The sequence below is a fragment of the Catharus ustulatus genome, chromosome 4 (assembly GCF_009819885.2).
Source record: "Catharus ustulatus isolate bCatUst1 chromosome 4, bCatUst1.pri.v2, whole genome shotgun sequence".
Taxonomy (NCBI): domain Eukaryota; kingdom Metazoa; phylum Chordata; class Aves; order Passeriformes; family Turdidae; genus Catharus; species Catharus ustulatus.
The window spans coordinates 76,837,405-76,860,061 of record NC_046224.1 but is presented as its reverse complement, the minus strand read 5'-3'; the positions used below and the strand labels follow the sequence as shown (position 1 = coordinate 76,860,061).

Here is a 22,657-nt window from a genome sequence, read left to right as displayed (position 1 = left end):
CTGAAAACATATAGTGGATTTTTGGTTGTGTCTTTTAAACCAAATATTGCTGTTTCCTTCTGTTTAGCAACAAATGAATTTTTGGCTGAGCTCATCCTTGATAACACAATTCAGGAATGGTGTGAAAAAGTCAGAACTTAAATGTGAGCTCTCACAAATATTTCAGGAGCTGCAGGTGATGTGGCTAGTCAAAAAGGTGGGGTTTTTTTGCAATAAATTGTTATTGAGCCAAACACCCAGTGGAAAATTGAAAGCACAGCTTTAGTGCAAGGTGGGGAAATGAGACTCTAGAACCTTTCAGTCATTAACTTAGTGAAATAATTTCATATTAACGCACGTTGTACCAATTAATGATGAAATTGCAATGGCAAAATTTGAAAAGTCACCTTATGGAAGCATTTGATTCAGAAAAGAGCCTTGTGCAGAGCAGCAGAGATGCACAGACTTCAGGACAAGTTTTTTTTTAAATCTATAGGTATTGAATGTCTCCTGTATGTTTAGAATGGGTATCTTGTGTTCTGCTTTTGATTTTGTAATGTTTTCTGTTACATAAATTACTGTCTTCATAGGTAATCTTTTTTGTTATTGTTATTTTTCTTGATTTGCAGGATTCCTACGCATTTCCACTCTGGCTAGTGACCATGATTGTAGTGACTGTAGGCTTGGTTTTGTTAGTTTTCAGGGAGCTTCCCTGGGCTGCAAATGGCTCTTTTCATTTTAGAGAGCTATCACATTCCCACATGCTTATTGGAGTTGTGTTCATGCTTAGTGGCGTTGTGTTTAAAAATGAGCAGTGTTGACCATGTCACATATAATTTCATGTCGACAGAACATTTCATACCACTTAGTGTAAATGAGGGGCTAACACATTCTTAAACTATTTTTTAGGATAAGCAGGCGTTATCTTTGTGGTGTTATGGATCACTGCTTTAAGTCATGTGTCATCCTGCTGCCTTTTATAATACTCATAAGAAATTGTACAAGTTAAAAAATCCACTGTTGAAATAGCAGTAGAAGTTATCACCTCAGAGGTGAGGTATTTTTTATTAGAGACTCTTAAAGCTACACTGTTATTTGGAGTCAGTATTTTAATTTTCACTACAGAGGATGTAGAGAGCCTAAAGAGGATGTGTATTTCACACAACTTTAACCTTTCTGAGAAAGTCTCTGTTTCAGGGGATCTTAGGAAATTTTCCTATGTTTTAAAAATGAGATGTTTGTAGCTAGATGGCTGTGCTTATAGGTGCATGCCTAGCTATGTGCCCGATTTCTGAAAGATACTGGGTCTTCTGCTCAGATGTTTCACTCTTTTTAGGACTGAGCTAAGTAAAATGTACCTGGAAAGGCCAGGAATATCACCTTTAACCACCTAGCCTGATGGTGTCTCTGCACACAAAGCATATTATCACACATCAAAAACCTTGTTGACTTGATGGATAGTCAAAGTGAAATTCTGTCAGACTACAGAAAGCACTGATTGATGAATCACAGGTAATGTAATTCTTCAGAAGAAAAGACTCCAGAGAGACTTTGAAGCTTTGAACTGCCAGTCAACCTGCAGTACATGTGTTCCTTGAACTTTTCTCAAAGTATGTTCCTGAGACCATATGCCTTGTTACTGGAAAGCTGATGACCTGATCACACAACAAATCCTTTTGTAGTTTAACTAGGAAGTACTGCCCAAAAGTATATACAGTGATTTCATGACTATAAGGTGCACCCTTTTGACTAAAATTTTCCCCCCAAATCTGGAAGTGCGCCTTATAGTCCGGTGCGCCTTATATAATGAACAAAGTTGCGAAATTTGCCAACCCGGAAGTGTGAGCTGCAATGGGGGGGCGGTGCCACGGGAGAGATGAGTCGCGAGGTGGGGGCGGGAGCCGCTGCACGGAGAAGGAGGGAGCTGTCGCCGGCCCCGGCCACCGCGTGGGGAGGGAGGAAACCAGCGCCACTCTCTCCCCACATGGCACACACGGGGCCAGCGTGGTGTCGCTCCGCTTTCTCCCTGCGCAACTCATACGGGGAGAGGATGGCGCCGCTCTCTCCCCGTACAAGCTGTGCGGGGAGGGAGGGAGCAGGTGGCCACAGGAGCCACGAGTTGTGGCCACCCTGAGCCAACCCAGACCCCAGGCAGCCCCGAGCTGCCCCAGACTGCCCTGAGCTGCGCCTCACCGGCTGGTGCCACAGGCAGACGGGAGTGCCGAGGCTCATGGCACGGGGAGGGCGCCTGGGGCTGCGTTTAAAGGCTACGCCAATCTGTGAAAAATGTTTGCAAATTGAGCACCTGCCAGTAAACTCCACGATTGTGGGATTCCGTTACTATTTCGTTACTTTGTTGCGCGCAGCGCAGCTCCTCACTACAAAAAAAAAAAGTGCACCTTATAGTCCCGTGGCCTTATATAATGTACAAAGTTGCAAAATTTGCCGGCTCTCGGAGGTGCACTTTATAGTCCAGTGTGCCTTATGGTCTGAAATTACTGTAATTGGGTTTTCAGCATTCTGGAAAGCTCTTTTGATGATTGAAACATTTATGTTTTCTAACACTTAAAACCACTAGTTTGTACAACAGAATGTCTTCCAGACTTGCAGCAGATTTTATGAAGAATAAAGAATTTCATGTCTTCATAAATGTTGCTGCAAGGCTAGAAGGCATGCCAAAACAAAAGCAAAGCCCCCAAATCCATACAAGTGGAAATCAATGTGCTAAATTGCTTTCTTAAAGGAGAAACTGTTATGGCAGTATGGTTTAAATAGATAAGTAGTTATGAAACCAGACAGGAATAGTGTTTTATACCTGTGCAGTATTATGTCCAAGGTATGGGTCTGAATGCTTTCTAGCCAAGTCTGTTTCTTATTCTTGTGCTACATAAGAAAAAATTGATCAGTCGCGAGTTGAAAGGGATGACTAGAGTTGATGGCAGAGTTGAAGACAGATCTGAATTTTTATTTAGGCTGTAGCTGGCATGAACTCTATTGAGGTGAAAGGGAAGGACATCTTACTGGATTGTCAAAGTAAATATGAGTTCAGATTAAAAATGAGCAGAAAGTTTTGTGCCTCTCTGTGTTTCTGCACATACAGGGTAAAAATCATCCTACTTTTTTTATTAAATGCAGATGGATGGTTTTCTACCTGGGTTGAGTAGATCAAGTTCTTACCTCTGAGTCTCTTCACTAGTCACTACAAAGAGACCTTGTGGCTCCTCTTGATTACCTTAGTTTGGTATAAACATTGCCTATATTAATGCATTTTTGATTAATGGAGAATCAGTTAAATTATTATATCTTTGTTTGGTTTCCTCCTTTCTTCTGAGAAAATAGGTTCCCAAAATATCTTGAGCAGGTTTTTTTTTGTTTATGCTGATGATGGAACCCCTACAAGCAGGTTAAAGGTGAGAAAATGTGAAAGAACCTTTGTCATGAGGTTGCTATGCTCAGTTATGCTGGTCTGTTCAAAGGCTGAAGTTTGCAGTAAAGGTTTTGGAGTATGTACTCAGGTCAGGACACAACCCTGAAAAGCAAATTCTGTGTTGTCCTTGTAAGAGATTCTCCCTGTTGACCTCCATTTGGCTGGGAGGTACACGGCTATTGAGCTATTGCACTGCTGGAGAAGCAGATCTCAACAGATACCTCTGAGAAATAAAATGGTTTTAAACATTGCCCTGAGTCCACCTGTGAACTGATGGTGAACCTTCTGTGTCATGGTATCCTGATCTGATTTGCTGTGCCATGTCGTATGGGATAAGCAACCCATGGATGATGTAGTTTTGTGGAGAAGGACTTCACATTCCCAGCTTTTCATGCATTAGAAGTGGTTGCTTACAGCTGAAGTGCTGTTAAAGAGCTACTTGGTCTTCAGTGGTTTCAAAATCATGTGTCGTGTTTAGAGGGCACAAATATCTTCTGTGCATTTGGTAGTAAATTATCATGGCATATGATTTAGACTAGGACCAATAACTACTCTGCACTTTTCATTGAGAACTTTGATTTCTGTAAAAACACTTTTTATCCGTTTGAATTTTCTGTGAGTTTGCACATGCAGCTATAAGTGGGTCCTGACCTTAGGCTAGGAGATGCTAGCTGACAGGATTTTTGTTCCTTGGCCAAGATGAGTATATCTAAAATGGCATAAAGAGAGATAAACAGAATAGGTGTCAGCTGACCTGATCTTTATCTGTCTAAAGATTAGTTATCCAGACTAAGCTAAGCTCTCAAGACTTCTAAATCAAAGGGAAGAAAGAAGAACCTCCAGAGAGCTTCTGCCTCCCACTTATTTTAGACAGCTGTTTTAAAATGGGATAAATTACTCTCTGGAAATATCTGACTCAAATGCCTACTGTGAGACTCTGGATAAGTATCTTCAACACAACTCCTTTCTAAGAATAGGTTATACCTGATTCTGTACAAATACTTGATGTTCCTGAGGTATATTCCTTATAATGAAGCATTTGAATGATTAGAGCTACCCCTTTACCAGAAATCCCATGGAGAAGAAGGAATTCTGTATGCTAATATGTCATAGACTCTCTGTAATGCTTTATTACCCACGAATTCATCACAAACAAGAACAATGGTAAATTCCTTATCTATTGAATTTTACATAAATTTACTGAATATGAAACTGCATTTAGGAGCATGTGATAATGTCACATATCTACTCCTCTCTTCTTGAAGAGGTATTTAATTTGTATCTGTTACCAATTATAAATCACTTAAACTGCTCCTTAAAATAACTCCTGGGTTAATTTTTCTGCCATGGAGATAAATATTTAAAGGAAATTTTTAAGTGCCTACTACAATGTCGTGTTTATTTGACTGGAAATATTTAGTTTCTTTCTTTTTAAATTCCTTTGTTTGGTCTGAATCTTGAACTTTACTTGCCCTGAGGTGAAATCATTGTTGAACAGAATAATGGTACAGAGATTGCAGAATTGCAGTCCTGTATGTGATGTCTCTATGTTGTTTGTTAAATGTCTGTGAAGTTTATTTAATTGTTGTTTAATAATTTATTAAACTCCAGGACCATGGCTTTTATTCCCCCATTTTGCTTATTTCAGTGGGCAGTATCCTTGCAGCCTGGACCACAGTTTTTTGTCTTACTGTCTTGTCAGAGGATTTTTAAATTTCCTAATTGGAGCAGTGGCTAAGTGAAGAAAATAGAAAATGTAAGAAAACTGTTGAAATACCTTAGGGAGAAATAAGAATTTACCTCAGTTTTTTGATAGAGGATCAAAGGTGGGAATATGCTTACTGTTTCTTGCTCAGTTGCACAGGCCAAATCCCAGTATAGGCAGACATCAGGTGTGATTTGGAGACCATTAGAAACAGAAAACGGAAAGCAGTGCTATAGCTCTAATAAAATGTGTATTTTGTGAGGAAGTATTAGGCTTTTCACACATGAAAAGCATGTAAAGAGCTTTTTACTTGAGAGTTTTTCCCATGTGTGAGAGCTGAGGGGATACCATGTCAGCAATTGAGGCTTTTCTGAATCCCAGTCCTGCCCTCACCACAAGTTTTACACCTGGCATTTAGGATTTTAGTGTGCATTAGTAGTTTTTTCTGGGAGGGGGACAAACACAAGTGTCAACAAGGGATTCAAGGTCACAAATGAAACCTATCTCAGCACCAAGACATGAAGGTGTATCTATTGATTCTTAGGTGTCATGTCTAATGGACTTAATTGAAGTCAAATTATCCCTTCTTGTCATGTAAATAGAACTATTTAAGCTTGGTTAAATTGCTCTCTGATTTTGTAATATCCAGTAATCAGTAACATAATCTCATTCCCTTCCTCCCTTCTCACCATGTCACCCTTCCTAGAACTTCACCCAGCCTGTAGATTTACACACTTAGGTGAACTCCTAAAGTTCCTTTCTAACTTGTGGGTGCTCTCTGAATGTCTTCAGTGGACAGGAGTGTCGTCACTTCATGCTCAGAGATCTGACACAGATGTAGCCCTTGGCTTTTTTTTTTTTTTTAAATTTTATTTTTTCAGGGAAAAGGAAGAGGTGGACTTAGTTTTCCTTCCAAGCACTTAGTCCATGTCTGTCACATCTCAGCACTCTAAAATGCACTGCTGAAATAATTTGGCAAAAACACAAGCTTGGCCCCGTGCTTGGTTAATTTTCAACAATGTAGATTTAATGTTAAAGTTCAAGTGTGCTGTATCTGTGATTTTTTTGCAGAAACCTTTTCGAAACTGTAAGTACCTAATTGTTTTGCCATGAGAGTATTTTCCATTGTCTCAGTCTAATGTTAGTGTAATTGCATTTGAGTAACACTTTGAACTGTACTAGTAAAACAAGATTTCAAAAAGCTTTTTGCAACCAGAAAAATAAATTAGTTTAAAATTGACACTGTAATTACTTTCTGAATCGTTATGTTTCGTGATTTTTTTTAACCCTGTAAACAAAATAAAGATGTGGCAGTTTATCTGTATGACTAAGCTGAGCTAAATGGAAGATGAATTTTACATTGGTAGCAGAACATCCTCTTGGGACTTAAGCAAGACAACTTGGAAAACATTGCATCATCAACTTAATCCAGATATTTGGGTGCTTTTGTTCTTTTTATTAGCTAGAGTGAAATGTGATTTAAAACCATAAGATATATTTCTGGGTTTGTGTGGGACACAGGGGACCAAAATGATATCTCAGTGCCTACCTGCTGTTGTCAACTGCACCAAACAAGCCTGTTTTGGTCCACCCAGGAAGGATCTGCTTTGGTTTTAAGCCAGCCTTGCTCAGCACAGGTCTCTTGGGATGCTGTGTGTCCTGCAGCTGCTTTGAGCTGCCCACAGTATGAGAACCCCTTGTGCACTCTGCCAAGTGGGTGTCCTTGATCACTTCTCTGCCTTCCTGGTTGCCCGTGGAGATGACTGGAAGGGGCACTTGTGGTGTCATTGCCAACTTCCTAGCCTGCCATAAATAGGTCACCAACTCAGTGCACAAGTGCAGGGAGGAATTTTACTGCCCTCTTCCCTGGAATTTCAGTCAACATTGCAGGCCTATGAGTGGGATTCAGGTACAGGCGTTTACATGAGAGCTGGTAGGTCAGTTAGAATCTGAGGGCAGAATTTGCATAACTACTTTAATGTAAGTGTATTTTAATATAGCTATTTTTTGGCCTGTTTAATGAGCTAAAGAGGTTTGCAGACGAGTCTGAAGAGCCCAAGAGTGTAAACAAGGTACACAAGAGGAATGGACAATGGAGAGCACGTAGGTGGGAGAAGGGAGTGGGAACACACATGGACAATGGAGAGCACGTAGGTGGGAGAAGGGAGTGGGAACACACTTTGTTCATCTTTAGGCACAGAAATGGCAATTCAAATTCTAATCTGGACTTAGTGTGGTATGGATGCACCTGAGCTGTTATGCACCTGTGTCTTTCTGACAATTTAGGCTGTTAGTCTGCATTGGCTTCAGTAACATTTGATGAAGTATGACCACAAAATACTATAAGACTGGGGAAAGTAATTTCAGTAACAGAGCTGGAAATAATAATTCCATCTACTTTGTGATTCAATTAATAGTCTTAATCCTCAAGTAAAAAAATTATTGAATTAGTTTTTTTTCTTTCTGGATGATAATTTATGCTCTGAGAAAAGGTATAAATAATTAAAGGTGAACAATGCTATTTTGTTCTGTAATTGGATGAAGAGCAGTGTGATGTGTCTGATTCCCCAAGTCAAACGGTAACAGGTTGCTGTCTGCTATCTTCGAGCGCCAGAACAGACATCCTGCAATTAGCCAGATGATGCTCCCAGTGTGTGATGGTGAAATGCAGGGACTGGTGCAGTAAGGCAAAGAATCCCTTTACCAGCTCCTAAAAGAGAACAGGTATAGGGCACTGCTGTTAAGTTCTGGTATTGCTGGTGAGCTTCAGAGAAAAGCAGTATTTAGATAAGGTATAAATTATTCCTTGGGATATAAATCTTATTTCAAATTGCAAAAGGAAAAAAAAAACTGTATGAGCACGCTTTAGTCCTGTGATTGAACACAGTTTGTGGAAGTATCTGTGAGCAAAGCAGAAATAAGAACTCTGTATCTATCATAGCTAATTGTTGGAGTTTTGACCACCTACAGTTAATTGTAAAGTATTTCCAAGAATGCTGTACTAACACATTATGCTTTTAAAAACTGGAAGGGAGAAGCTACAGAAGGAGTTAATGCCTAGTGAATTTGCTAGGAATCAAGTTAGTTAGGAAACACATTTGAGAGGATTAACATTGTTGTAGAAATTAATGTTTGAAGAGAATTACCAGGAGGGTGCCGAGTTGAAGAATTTGAAACGCAGCTGAGTCCTATTGGTGGGCTTGTCAAGCTTGCTCCCCAGCCCTGAATGAAGTGGAAAACACAGAGCAGAGCAGGTGCTGCAGGATCACTTTTAAAGTGTGTCCAAGACAAAAAAAGAGGAAATTAATCTGTGTCCATCCTTCCTGTCAGGTAAGACTCTGACTTGGCCTGGTTTTCTTCACCTTACTCCATCAGGCTGCAGGGAACTGTATTGCGTAACTTTATTTAATGGAGTCTTTAGAATGAGACCTGTTTAATTCACTGTGCAAACCCTCAGATGTGTCTGGGCTTTTACAGGTAAGTATGTCCAAGTCCCTGGAATATATTCCTCTTTCTTTGAACACATTCTTGGAATATATGTGAAATGCTAAAAAAGCAGGCAGCTTGTCATTCTCAAATCATCAAGTTGAGATGGAGATGAGTAAAAGTAGGCAGGTGAATAAAGAGGAATGTTTTTGAACATCTTGGGAGGGAAAGGAGAATGGAGTCTGTTTTGTGTCCATTTAGAACTTGAGTTGGTCTGGTGGCTTTGGTTTTATTTTGTTTTTATCTAATTCTAATGTCAAGAGATTGTCTCTCTTCTAATCAAGTTACTTCATTTGGAATAAAATCCCTTGGCTTGTAGGCTTTGTTGCAATCCAGTTTGCAATTATTCAAAGAAAATGCTAAAATATCAAATCTCTTAGAAGGAATAAAATATTTTTCCAACATGGGACAAAAAACTTGTGTTCTTTTCTCTCATCTTTTTCAACACTGTAATGGGATGGCTGACAGACTCCAAAACAGACATCAGTATCAATTAAAAAAAGCAACATGAAGGAGCCTGAGAAGCCACGTGCAGAGGACAAAATCTGCTGCATTTCCAAGCTGAAGGTACAATATTTCAGCAGTTTTGCAAGAACACACAACTGTAATTAGTTGCTTTTACAGTATTTTGGTAGAAATTGCAGCCTAGAGTAAATTAATGGATAACCTGTTCTTTTGTATCCTTAATGCCCTAACTGAGGTCAAAGAAGTTGGTAAGCATCTGTGCTGGTTTTTGCTCTCCCTGAACTTTGCACTCTGGTGTGCTGGAGGTATTGATTGATTGCTGCTTTGAAGCTCCGCCACTGAATTTGTATAATCCCCCCCATCTCGCATGTTTACCCTTCCTTCTTAAAGCTGTGAAATGAGTCTTACTGTCTGGGATGTGGCAATAAAAATTGGCTATTGGTTTTGAATAGTAATTCAAGTTGTCAAGCAATGCTAGAAAGTCTTTTAACCTGAGTTTTTAAAATAGTAATTAAAAAACTAAATACACTTCTTTTGCTTTTTAGCTTTTGCAGCAGATGTGTTTAAAAGTAATGTTGATTTAATTTCCGAAATGTTTTTTAAAAAGAAGCCTGAAGTTATAAGTATTTCAATACAATTGCACTCGTTAATTTTAACTTTTTAACTGTCAGTTGCTACTAATTGTCTTGTATAAAGGATGTGTTATTTACTCCTTTTGGTTGAAATTGCTTGTTGTGGCCTCCTGACCTCTGCTGAGATGGGAGAACAGATCCTGGATTGAGTAATTCAGCCCAAGGAAATGATCTTGGTTCTGCAAGCAATTTGTCATTGAGATGAACAGAGGGTGTGGGAAGGTCCTGCAGGTGGCAACCTTGCAGCAGGCACACAGCTGCCTTGCCTGGGTAAATGGGACTTGGGGCTTATGAAGGGTCTTAGGCAATGAGAGAAGATGAAGAACAAAGTTTTTTTGGTTGTTGTTTGGGCGTTTGTTTGTTTTTTGGTTTCATTTTGTTTTTTGTTTTTTTGTTTAGTGAAGCCGTAACTCTAGAAAAATAATAGATGATGGGATTTTTGCACATCAGTGGAACAGAGCTGCTCATTTTTTAAACTGGAAGCACACCTTCACTGGAGGAAATAACCATTGAGCATTAATATGTACTTTTGAGTTGTTTATGCGTTCTTCTCTTCCTTAGGTATTTCTGCTGGCACTGTCACTTGCATTCCTTGGGAAAACTATGTCTGGTGCTTACATGAACAGCATGTACACCCAGATAGAGAAACAATTTAATATCCCAGCTTCTTTAGTGGGCATCATTAATGGAAGCTTTGAAATTGGTAATCTCTCACTTTAATTTTTCTGGTTCTTTGAAAATGTAATATGTGGTATGAGCATGTATTGGTGACTCTCATTTGTGCTCAGTTACTGTCTGTGACAATAGCGGCCAGCTCTGTCATTCTTTGGAGCTCATATGTAACCATTTCATGCCTTGGAAACAAATAGGAGCACTTGAATGGGTGCATCTAGGTTTAAAAACTGGTGCAGCTAATTTCTGCACTATCATAAGATATGGCAGGGCAACTAACAAAACAGAATTAGTTTATGAGATGTGTATTGAATCTTTCTGAAGAAAAGTGACCATGTAAACTTTGTTTGAATTTAAGATCCTATTTAGTATTTTACAATTCCTGTGTTTAAACTCTGTTGGAGTGGATTGTGAATCCTTACCTAAACTCAATAATATTTTAAGGTTTCATACTTGTACAACTGTACCTGCAAAGAAGGTTTCCTGTTCTACTTTTAGTGCCCCTTACATTGCCTGCCAGTAAACTTTGTTGTCCAGTGATAAATTTAAATGTAGTCTAGAAGAGTCATTGAAACCCCTGTTTCAATACAAGCCTGTTTACAAATTATGAAATTACATGAAAAAGGCATTATTTTCTTTCAGTGCATGGCACTTGTCACCCAGAGACATGATTTTGTTCTTCTGACAAAAAACCCACAAAATTAGTAGGTGTGCAATTATCAAATTGCTATTTTTACAGGACCTGATTCGTAACGTGAAGCTTGATTCTTTTCTTAGTTGCATAGTAATAAATGGAGACAATTAACTAGTTCTAAGTGGAGGAGAGGAAAATGAAGGATTTTAGTACATTTGTTTTTAAATGGTACTAGGTATAAAAGACCTTTGTTTTTTATTCTTAAGCGATTAATTAATATTTAATATTTAATTCCTTTTTTATTGTCCTCTTGTGTTTATTTTCACTATGAAAACCACTACGATATGCACTTCCATGTTTCCCTACACATTACAAAATAAGGTATCCTAGAGCAATAACTTCCTAAAACAGCTGTTATTCTGCAGTCCCTGAGCCTGATCTCTATGCAAAGTAGTGGGAAATTTCTTCTATATAAAGGTGCACTCAAAAATCTTACTGTGATCTGTTTTCCATTTTGCCCTTTATGCTCATATTCTTTTCATGTGATGTAACTCTTCCAAAAAAAGATCATACATAGCAGGGAGTTACTGCACTATGTAGGCAGTTCCCTGTCTAGTGATACTTTTTGCAAGACAAGAAAAGAAACAAGTTGGGCTTACGAAATAGACTCAAAGTTGTGTTGCACCTTGAAAGATGTTGGGATGCTTTGGTTTGTAAATTGTGATCCAGGTTCTCTTTGCAGGTAACTTGCTGCTGATAGCATTTGTGAGTTACTTCGGAGCAAAGCTTCACAGACCCAGAATAATTGCTTTGGGCTGCACTATTCTGTCCTTTGGATGTCTTTTGATATCACTTCCTCATTTTCTCTTTGGCAGGTAAGTGTTTTGCTGAACTCGCCACAACCTCTGCCATCCTTACTTGCATTAATCCATGCATCTTTCCACTGAGTGGTTTATTTATGGGGAGAGACCTTGCTGAGCACGGATGCAACATAATCATTGCAGAGCAGTTTGTTTGGTTTTGCTCCTGAGATGGCTTCAAAAGTCAGTCATCGCCTTCTGGGGAGAGTCAGCCCTCTGGTGGGCACCTTCCCTTGCATTTGCCTTCATCCTTTTGCTGCCCCTTGTGTGGGCTCTCCTGAGTGGTGTGGGCTGTGATGCTGTCACTTGACACTGCTAGCTCTTACCTGCTTGCACGGACAATTGAAGGTGATGTCCAAAGATCTGTCTGGAACCTGGATGGCAGATCATACTGCATGCTGTGTTGACAAACCTCTACTGATGGTACTGATTCCTCAACTTCTTTAAAATTACTTTTTTTACTTGCCTTAAAAAAAAAAAAAAAAAACCAATGTAAGCTTGTGTAGGTTTTAATCCACAAGGTGTTTTTTGATCTTTCTATCTTGTTGTGGAATGGCTCTGACAGCCTTGGCAGCACTCTCTGTTAACTTTTGGCAATGATTCCCTTCTTCCTACAGCTATGCACTCTTCTAATAGGTAGCTCCCTTACTCCAGGGTAGACAAATGAGATGATTCTCATTAATATCTTCTTGACCTGTACATGCTTTCCTTTGATTCCAACAGGTATCATATTGAAAGCAGCATTTCACAACAAGAGAATTTTTCAGTGGTACCTCTATGCCTTGTTAATCAAAACTTGTCCTCTTTGCCTACAGAGGAACCATCAACAGGTATGACTGTTCCTCTGTGTATTAAAATGTTTGTGTCTAGAGCATCTGAATAAATGGGTTTTTATTATTAACAATTGGTTTTGGTTTTGATCAGTACTCTCTGATGGCCTAGGAACTAGAGGTCAGGAAATTTCTTGGCCTTTGTTTCTTTGGCTCCTGAGTGAAAATATTTCTTTGATGCAGTTTTCACATTACCCAGGCTGTGCAATTAACATCCCTGACAGTTTTCTCTGGGATAGTATAACACCAGGTTTTCTGGCAAATGTTCCTCTTTTTGACTTGAAATCCTATGATCGCATGAGGAGGTGGGAAGCGTATTTCAGCAGTGGGTAAGAGGTATAAGGATGTTTTTTTATTGTATCACATAGGATATAAAAGAATGAGAAATAGATCTAGAACTAAAATATAAATCTCCCTTCTCTTTAGAGAAAACAGTTTAAACTAGGCTAAAACTTTCCTGTGAGAGTGAAACATGTACGTGCCCTAGGAGTGTGCGTGTAAAGGAACTACTGGGAAATCTAAGGGCTCAGAGGAAACCATGTTATGAAGACACACAAAATTATCACACTGAGGGTATGGGATCAGGCTCCTGGGTCTTGAGCTACCTCAAAGGGAAGCATTCAGTCTGAGCCATCCCTTTAGGATCCCTTGACAGCTGGGCAAAGGAGACCCCAGACCTCTAGCAGAGCATGTCCATTGCTGTATGGGGCAAGAGAATAGACCTGGGGATACCAGCACCATCAAGGCACCCCAGTACAGAGTTCATGCTATGTACTGCTATTACATCTTGGGTGAGCCTTCTGATTGCTGCAGAGTTAGGTGTTTGGTGGATGGTAAAAGTTAAGTGACCCAAACCCTGCAGTTCATAGTTAAACTTTGTGGTGGAGTTCCTTCAGGGTGTGCTGAAGCTGAATCACACTGCTGTAACACTGTCTGAATGCAGTGCCATCAAACCATAGCATTGTGCTGGAGTTTCCTCTGTCTGTCCATTTAGTGGTGGATGCAGCTTCCAAGCTTTCCAAGGCTACTTGTCAGATAAGATATCAATTCTTTCCATCTTTGCAAAAAGAATTTGTGAAATGTGCACACCTAGCAGCACTTGGAATTAACCTTTTACCTGAAGATTTCAGATACTGTATTTTCCCTTTTTATACATGCAAGAATAAAGGCACGGAAAGATAGATAATTTTCATTGAAATTATCTACAGCCACTCAATATGCACACTAGAACCCACAAATCATCAAGCCTGTGAATATCCTTGGGTAAGGTCAGTTTCCCTATTAGTCTATGGACAAGCAAGACTGCAATATTGATGTATATGAGTCCCTTTTCTGCATCAAGTGAAAACTGGACTGAATTTGGCCTCACCTGCATGTGGATTGCTTCACTTGTTTGCTGACAGCAATCTGACATTGAAACAAGATCTAGGTTTCATCTATGGCCAGTCACCCAGAAAGACAGCAGTTGCTGCTAACAAAGCTGGTTTTTATTTGTTAATGAGTTTGCACTGAGAATTCTCAGCATGGTCAGGTGGGAGAGAGCAGTGGAATCTGAAGCAGGTTATGGGATGAAGAAATCCCAGTTCAAGGAGAAAAAGGAAGTAAACTATTCTGACTAGTTCTTTTTTTTTTCCATTTTAATAGGACAGACCTACCCACCAAAGCTTAAGCCATTGGTCAGTTCTTTGTCTCTAGGTTTCATTAGTAGTTGGGACTAAAACATTCCTTCTGACTTTTTGTTTTGTCCACAGAATGTGAAAAGGAGCCTGGGTCCTTGCTGTGGATATTTGTGATGGTTGGAAACATAGTTCGAGGAGTGGGTGAAACACCCATCATGCCTTTAGGCATTTCCTACTTGGAGGACTTTGCCAAAGCAGGGAATTCACCTTTTTACCTGGGTAAATCTACCCTCTTGTGATAAGTCCCCTCCTCCAAACACACACACAAAAACAAAAGCGAGGAGTGTTATTGTGCCTTTCAGTCTAATAAGAGAGGACAGAAAACAGTAATTATTGCCTTATCTAAATAATATTGTAGAATTTGTAATTTAACCACAGAGAAACTTGTTGGAATTAGACCATTTTTAGGTGCATATGTTTTTCCAGTAGAGCTGTCCTAACCATATGTAACAATTCTAAGATAATTATGTCTGGCTTCTAATTTGTGTTCTTTTTCCTACTCTAGGATGTCTACATACAGCAACTGTAATTGGCCCCTTCCTTGGTTTATTGTTGGCATCATTCTGTGCGGAGCTGTTTGTTGACATCGGATCAGTAGGTGCAGGTAATAGGTGAACATAGAAAACATTATTTTTAGGTCTATAGTTCGTGTATTTTTTCAGAACTAAAATATATTTTCTTGCTAGTATTTGCTAATCCTACCTGAGTTTGTTGCTGTTTCTTTTAGAATGGAAGGTCTGCCTACAAAATTCATATATACATAAATCAATCTGCTTATAAATTATTAGATGAAAAAGTATGTCATCTGGCTTAACAGTGGAAAGGGCTAGAATTAATTTAATACAAACCACTGAAGTTTGCCAGAAAATTAGTAATATTAGAAAAGACTGGAGAATGTTCTCCTTCATTTTAAGGCACCTCATTTTAAGAATTGTTAAAATGCTTTTGTCGTATGACTAGGAGAGCGCAAAATGATAGCAAAGAATGTGATCAAGTGATCCAAGATGTCTGTTTTTGTGTTTTATTGTAGATGAGATAACTATAACAGCTACTGATGCCCGCTGGGTTGGAGCATGGTGGCTGGGCATTTTGATTTGTGCGCTGCTGAACTTTCTTGTGGGAATACCATTTTGGTTTCTGCCCAAGTCTCTTGTGAAGGAAGGTGAAACCAATGAACCTGAAGAGGCAAATGAGAAAAGTGTAGCACCATTGCAAGAAAATGATAAAAATGAAGCTAAACAGACCATGTATGAAATTGCTAAAGGTGAGTTACGTTATGTTTTATTTCCCTCTTACTTTAGTGTGAACTCTGTATACTTGTGTAATTAAAGATGGGCCCAAGATACGCAATGCCTATTCTGTTTTGCTGTCTCTGTAGTTCAAAGGCTTTGTGCAGGAATTCAGAATGGCTCCTTGCAGAGAGAGAGAGACTGATTTCATAGGTCAGGGATCTGGACTCCTTCCTTTTCCCCCCTGCATTTCAGGTGTATGTATGTCTTTTTTTCCCATGAGGTGGTTAAAATACTGAAATCTGGTGAGGAGTATTACAACTCAGTCAGCTGTGGATGAGTTGTAGATATTGGTTGCTGGTGCCCCACATTCACAATGCAGAAAAGCAGAAACCCAATGTAAAATTGTGCATAACTTAAGTCTCTTAAACATTTAATTACTGTTGAACAAAGATGTTTTCTATTCACTTTTATTCAAGCTACCACTGGCAGCTTTCACATCCATGTCTTTCAAATCTATGTATCTCTAGGAGGTTTTATTTTTCCTTCCTTATTTGAAGGAAACATCCTTCTTACATTTTCTGGTTGGAAATGCAAGTAAGTAAACTGTGCCAAAGGCTATGATCTTCAGAGTAGTCTCCTGATCCTGTCCTGCTCAGGGCCCTCTGACAGGACCTTCATTTTCAGAAAGTGCTGTATGGTAGCTCCCTCTCTCTGCTATTTCCAGCTGGGTCCTGTGAATTCACCATACCCTGAGTGAGTGCTTAGGTCTTGGCTGATACTGCAATTTTAGTTTGATAAACAGTGTCTTTGTTGTCACATAGTCTTAAATGAATCCATGAATAAAATGCTGTTCTAGAGAGGAAAGGTTCCCAGCTCAGCTGTGGGTCCTTAGTGCATATGTTTTCATGATCATTCTCTCCCTGCATTGATGTGAATGTTTACTATCCCTGAATATGCTGAATGTAGAACCTTTTCATTTCACAGGAGCTTGTGGTTGCAGGGGACTTCTGGAGGTCACTGGTCCAACCTCTGTTCAACCACTTAGAGCCTATGGACCAGGACATATTCAGACAACTTCTTAATCACCAGGGGTTGCAAGTCAAAACTTGATCTTCTTATAATTGAAAGTAACCTAAAACAGAAATAATAACCATTAAACTTTATTAAGAAGCTCTGATTAAAATTGTCACTGCATCTGTAAATAATGGAGCCTATTTACAGGGTTTCTAATACTTGACTAATTTTCGAAAGATTTGCATGCAGATCTTCTCATGAAGTACTTGCTTATCTCTGAAAGATATACCCCCATCCTAAGAGGCGCCCACTGTCACTGAGGCCCAGTTATTGTTTTGTAGATGCATATATTTAGCTGCAGAGTTTCTTTCAGCACACTGATTAACAGAGAACATTAGACAAAGGAGAATTTGGGTGCTTTTTTATGGTTGAAGTCCTGACTTAATGGGCATTAGGCAGAGAAAAGGCCTGTGTAAATGAGTTTCTCAGATGGTTCCTTGGCTGAAAACTGGCTGATGGAGATTTTGAGAGGATGGTGGGAATAACTGTGGTCACAGCTTTCTTCAGGCTTCTTCTGCCCCAGCAGCGAAAGCCAAAATCAATGTTCAAGTCTCCGGGAGCAGTTTGTCACATCTCTGTAGTGTGTTTGCACCCCTTTGTGGGCCAAGTGCAGGACAGGAGTTTTGATGAATGCTCTGGGGCATGAAATGAGAGAAAAGGGAGGAAAGATGTGGCAGTAGCTGTTGCTGCTGTGATTTATTACTTTTTATAAGCAATAGCTGCACAGGTATGTGTGTCTATATGAGGGTATCTTTGCGTAGAGAAGATGTGCCAGAGTACCCTGGGCTAAGCCTGGGTAATCTGAGCTGTGGTGTCTGGCAAAGCACAAGATGTAGTCTGATCCAGTTCAGGACCATTTCTGCTCCCCTCTCTCCCCCAGAGCCATGCTGAAAAAGCATTCTTTTAATGAAGCAGCACACTAACTCATGGCATTTTTTCATTCCAGATTTCATCCCCTTCCTCAAGGCTCTGTTTCACAACCCCGTGTATGTGTTATTTATATGCATAACTGTGTTACAGTTCAGTGCCTTTGATGGCATGATATCCTTCATGCCCAAATATCTGGAACAGCAGTTTGGAAAATCTGCATCAGATGCCATCTTCTTAATCGGTATGTTTGCCTTTTGGTTTGCTCTGTTCTATCAATTAGTGATGTCTCTATCCAAATTACCTATATTTTTCCATAGATATGTATGTTCATGTGTGTTAACGTATACATTCTGAGGGTAAATGCTTCTACTGGTGAGGGTTATCCCACTACAAAGCCATTTTTAAATGTGAATGCATTTTCTGCTAAATAGCTAATGGTTTTTTGTGCAGAATTTTGTAATCCAATTCTCATCTTCTGGATTGGCTCAGAAAATTCAGCTGATATCAAACTAAGCCATGTGGTGTTTGTGTAAAACCACTTCCAACGTGTCTTTCGGTCAGAATTTGCTTCATGAAAGTATCAATCAATGTAGAAGTGTGAGAGTAGATTCAGTAATTTCATCTCTAAACTGCATGTCTGTTCCTCCTTTTTGTGATGCTCAGAGTGTTTAAGATGTATATTAAGATGTGCACTAGCAGAAATATAAATTTGTTACATTTCTCAGTCAGCTGGAGAGGCTGGATTGAAACAATTGATTTGTTTTTTGAGTTGAACCTGAAGTGCAACTCTAGACTGCAATTTTCCAATTAATTATTTTAGTCCTACCCTGTAGCTTATTCCCCAAGTAGTTCTTACTTGCTGTTGACTTTGGCAGAGGTTTTGGATGTCAAATGAAATTTGCAGAGCTGCATTTCTGTTTGTAGTGAAATTATTCAGTTTGCAGGCACTCCTTGAATCTTTGCCAAACAACCTTCCCTTAGGGCAGCTGTAGTAGCTACTTGTCTAGCTACCTTACAGTAGAGCAGCTTTGATGGTCTCCTTTATTTTAACGTGGAAGTTTCACTTGTTTAAATAGGTGTTTACAACTTACCAGTTCTCTGCGTTGGGTATTTTTCTGGTGGCTTATTCATGAAGAAATTCAAGATAAATAGCTATCAGGCTGCGAAGATAGCTTTTTGGGTATCTTTGCTGGAATACCTTCTCTACTTTGCTGCCTATTGGACTGTCTGTGATACCTCACCAGTTGCTGGTCTAACAGTTTCCTATCAAGGGTACGTTCTTTGGAACTCAAGGGGACTTGAGTCTTTAGACACCAGAATGATTTTTCTTGTCAAGAATCAGCCAGGAACTCCTTTCCAGTTTCCTGTTGGAAATTCTCAAGGCTTTTTGCTTGCATGAGACTGTAGGATAGCCATGTCAAGACTAATGTAATTGCATGTCCATATTAATTCTTTGACTAATACAATTAGTGAAATCATGTAACTGCAGGTGAAAATAAAAATTGTTTGTCAAATCAGGCATACATGAGTGCAATTTCAGAAAGAGGGGAAAAAAATCCCCCTCTTGATCTTACACTGGTTTACTTGAATTTGATTACTCTCAAGTTATTAGAGGGTATTTTATCTGCAGTTTCTTTTTTTTTTTTTTTTTTGTTTTTTTTTTTTTTTTTTCAGCCTGCCATTGATCATTGGGAATCATAGGATGGTTTGGGTTGGAAAGCATCTTAAAGATCCTCGATTTCCAACCTCCCTACCATGGGCAGGAGCACTTTCCACTAGACTAGGTTTTGTTGTGTGTCTGTAAAAGGGACATGGAGGTGTAGATGGAACCCTTATAGACACCTATGCCATAGGTGAGAAAAATGCTGTAGGGTATGCATACTTAATTTATGATAATGTAATAAAATACAGTTCAGTGGCCGTTAGGAAGGTGTGACTTCAGGGTAGGAACATGTGGGACTGGGTCCTGATTCAATGCTTGAGCTAGAATAGGACTTGAAGCATTGCAAAGGGTCACTGTGGGTATCTCACTATTGAAATAATTATTCATCTTCCAAATGTGTTTCAGAATAGAGCAAGTTTCATATGCAGAAAACACTCTACTGGATGGCTGCAACATGGATTGTGACTGCCCGCTTAAAATATGGGACCCTGTTTGTGGGAGCAATGGAATTACTTATGTGTCACCTTGTCTTGCTGGGTGTAAATCCTCAAGAGGAAGTGGAAGAAGTGTGGTAATTACTGTACCTATGGAATATAGTAGGTGAAAAATACTTAGACCAATATAGGGTGGGGAATATCTGTGCATGTATATTTAATTGAATATTATAAGGTGCAAGATTTGAACAAATTCTTTGAGTAGCACTAGAAATTGCAAATTGCATATAAAAATTGGTTTAAGTTTAAATTAAAAAATAAAATGAAGAAGAATCCTTCTCTACTAAGAACGCAAGTAGTCTTAAATACTTAACATGGAGTGAGACATTATTCTGCAGGTATTGCCAACTGGAAACCTGAGTGTCCAAGAACATTTCAGCCAAAATCAAAGTCTGTAGCATGGACTTAACAATCTCTTTTAATCAGTAGATTTAAATTACTTAACCAGGTATTGTAGAACTTTTATCCCTAAATAGTGGGTGGCCAGACCCGTGCCTGGAAGACTGGGAGAGAGGCCATAGGGCAGTGCTGCTCATGAAGAAAAAACTCAAGTGCAGGAGACAGTGAGAGAAATGCTACCAGCATGGGTTTGCCACTCGGTGTGTGAGTTTGGACAATCGGTGTGATTAAAATACTCTTTTTACAGGTATTTGAAAACTGCACCTGTGTTGCAACCTCAGGGGTTTCATCTCAGAATATCTCTGCAACTCTGGGCCAGTGTGATGGACATGAAAACTGTGACAAGATGCTCCATTATTTTTTAATATTGTCATTAGTCTGCAGCTTCATTTTTTCCTTAGCAGCCATGCCTGGATACATGGTCTTGATAAGGTACAGTAAAATTTCCTTGTTGTAAGAAATCTTTTTATTTAGAGTTTTTAATTCTCCGTGGAATTACAAGATTTTTAGTTTGCACATGGAAGGAGGAAGAGCAGACAAGTCTCATGTCATTTGTGTGCTGTTAAGTTTTAGTGTCGTGTCTGATGTTGGTTCTGGATATCAGCTTGATCCTGAAAGAATGCAGGACCACTGAGTTAGGACACTGGGATATTGAGTTGTGTGTGATACCTGTGTGTTTATCAATCACAGGAACACGATGTTGATTAAGGCACAACTACCCTGCACTTTGTGTTGGCCTTGGTTAGAGGATGATACTTCTACAAGTTGTTTTTGCGATTTAGCAGTCCTAGATAAAGAACTTTTCACCAACCATTACCTAATGATCATAATGAAATCTTTCAACCAATGCTCTTGTTAGAATGGTTTGGGCCTAATGTGATGAAGAACTTGGTTGTAAAAAAGGGTTAATCATCTTTCTAATGTCATCTCTATGAATAAGTGTACAATGCCATTATCATACAGGTCTCTAAAGCCTGAAGAGAAGTCATTTGGAGTGGGTATCCATGGGCTGGCTTCAAGAGTATTTGGTAAGAAAATATCTAACACACTTCAGAAGAGCAGTTAGAGAAGGATCACAGCAGGGCTATGGGCATGGCACATGAGTCATTGCTTCTGTGGAGTGCCTTTGATCAGGAAGCATTTAAGTTTATTTTTTTCCTGCTCTCAGCAGCATGGCAAAGTAGAACTGCTTGCTGTTTGCGGTTTTTTTTATGCTGGATAATAGACCGGTGTCTTGGTTTAACCCCGGTCAGGCTCAAAGTACTATGCATCCACTTATTTTCCTCCTGTGTGGATGAGGGAGGAGAGTTGGGGAAAAAGGTAGAACACAGATGTTAAGTAAACAACAGTTTAGTAATGGAAGTCAAGTAAAATAATAGGAAAAACAGAGGAATAAAATGAAAGAAAGGTGATGCAGAATGAAATTGTGATCTTTTGACTGATACTGATCCCACTCCCAAGCAGCAGTTGGCCTCTCCCTGACCCTTCTCTCCAGTGTTTGTACTAAGCCTGACATTCCAGGTGATAGAATATCCCTTTGGCCAGTTGGGGTCAGCTATCCTGGCCATGCTCCCCCCTGGCCTCCTGTGCAGCTCCTCACTGACAGAGTATGAGACATGGAAAACTCCTTAGTAACAACCAAAACATTGGGGTGTTACCAACTTTATTCTAATATCATATCCAAAACACAGCACTGTACCAGCTGTGAAGAAGAAAATTAACTGTATTCCAGCAGAAACCAGGACATGGGACTACATGTACTGCTCATTGGAAAACCATTTGGCATTCCACCACTCTTGCTTATTGTTTTTGTATTGAAGGCAGCATTGCCTGTCATTGGTGGGTGCAAACTTGGATCTCTCAGTAGCAAACACTGTCCGTACTGTAGCATGTGGATATTGTTTAACAAAAATGTTTGGTCATCTTTGGCTGAGGGTAGGTGGATAAGGAAGAAGAGAGAGAACAAGATGGGTAGAGGATGTGGCTCATGCTGCAAGAGGACAGTACAGATGGAATAGGTGACAAACAGCATAAGCTCTGTGGTGTATCTGATATCCAGAAGAAAACTGCTATTCACAAAAACATTGCTAATATTGTTTGTAGCTGGAATTCCATCACCCATTTATTTTGGAGCTTTGATAGACACCACTTGCTTGAAGTGGGGTACTATGACATGTGGTGGAGAAGGAGCATGTAGGATGTATGATATTGTCACATACAGGTATATTTTCTACTTTATTTTCATTTTTCCTTCTTACTCTGTTATTGCATGCATTAGAGATGTAATTGTATGCACTTTGTCTTCCTGGCAGACAAACTGCCCCTGTGTTAGAGATATGACACAATTTTCTTTGGCACTGGCTTTATTTATCAAGTGCAACCTTTGACACAGACATTGGAAAAGCTTTTGAACAGAAGTGTTCTGGTGCCATAACATTCACTAATAACCTTTGATGAGAACAAGCCTTAAAAACACTGAATTATGACAAAAATAATGAAAAGCAGTTAGCTCATGTGGGAAGAAGTTTTAATGAGTGACTGTAATATCTTTGAACA

At 39.4% G+C, this 22,657-nt stretch overlaps 1 protein-coding gene across 11 annotated transcripts in view; it reads left to right on the top strand.

The window, feature by feature from the left end:
• LOC116995259 (solute carrier organic anion transporter family member 1A2-like) overlaps positions 1–22,657 on the top strand; it is a 40,997-nt gene that overhangs the window by 17,120 nt on the left and 1,220 nt on the right. For 8 of the 11 annotated variants that reach the window (XM_033057784.2, XM_033057783.2, XM_033057785.2 and 5 more), the window contains 13 exons: positions 9,066–9,164; positions 10,256–10,397; positions 11,743–11,875; positions 12,584–12,690; positions 14,442–14,588; positions 14,875–14,973; positions 15,400–15,633; positions 17,622–17,786; positions 18,622–18,817; positions 19,614–19,779; positions 20,349–20,533; positions 21,065–21,129; positions 22,205–22,322. In XM_033057784.2, the coding sequence (XP_032913675.1) occupies positions 9,066–9,164; positions 10,256–10,397; positions 11,743–11,875; positions 12,584–12,690; positions 14,442–14,588; positions 14,875–14,973; positions 15,400–15,633; positions 17,622–17,786; positions 18,622–18,817; positions 19,614–19,779; positions 20,349–20,533; positions 21,065–21,129; positions 22,205–22,322 (1,856 nt within the window). Of the gene's footprint in view, positions 1–8,273; positions 8,442–9,065; positions 9,165–10,255; positions 10,398–11,742; positions 11,876–12,583; positions 12,691–14,441; positions 14,589–14,874; positions 14,974–15,399; positions 15,634–17,621; positions 17,787–18,621; positions 18,818–19,613; positions 19,780–20,348; positions 20,534–21,064; positions 21,130–22,204; positions 22,323–22,657 lie in introns of those variants that run through there. The other 3 variants (XM_033057790.2, XM_033057793.1, XM_033057791.2) reach the window with 3 other exon arrangements.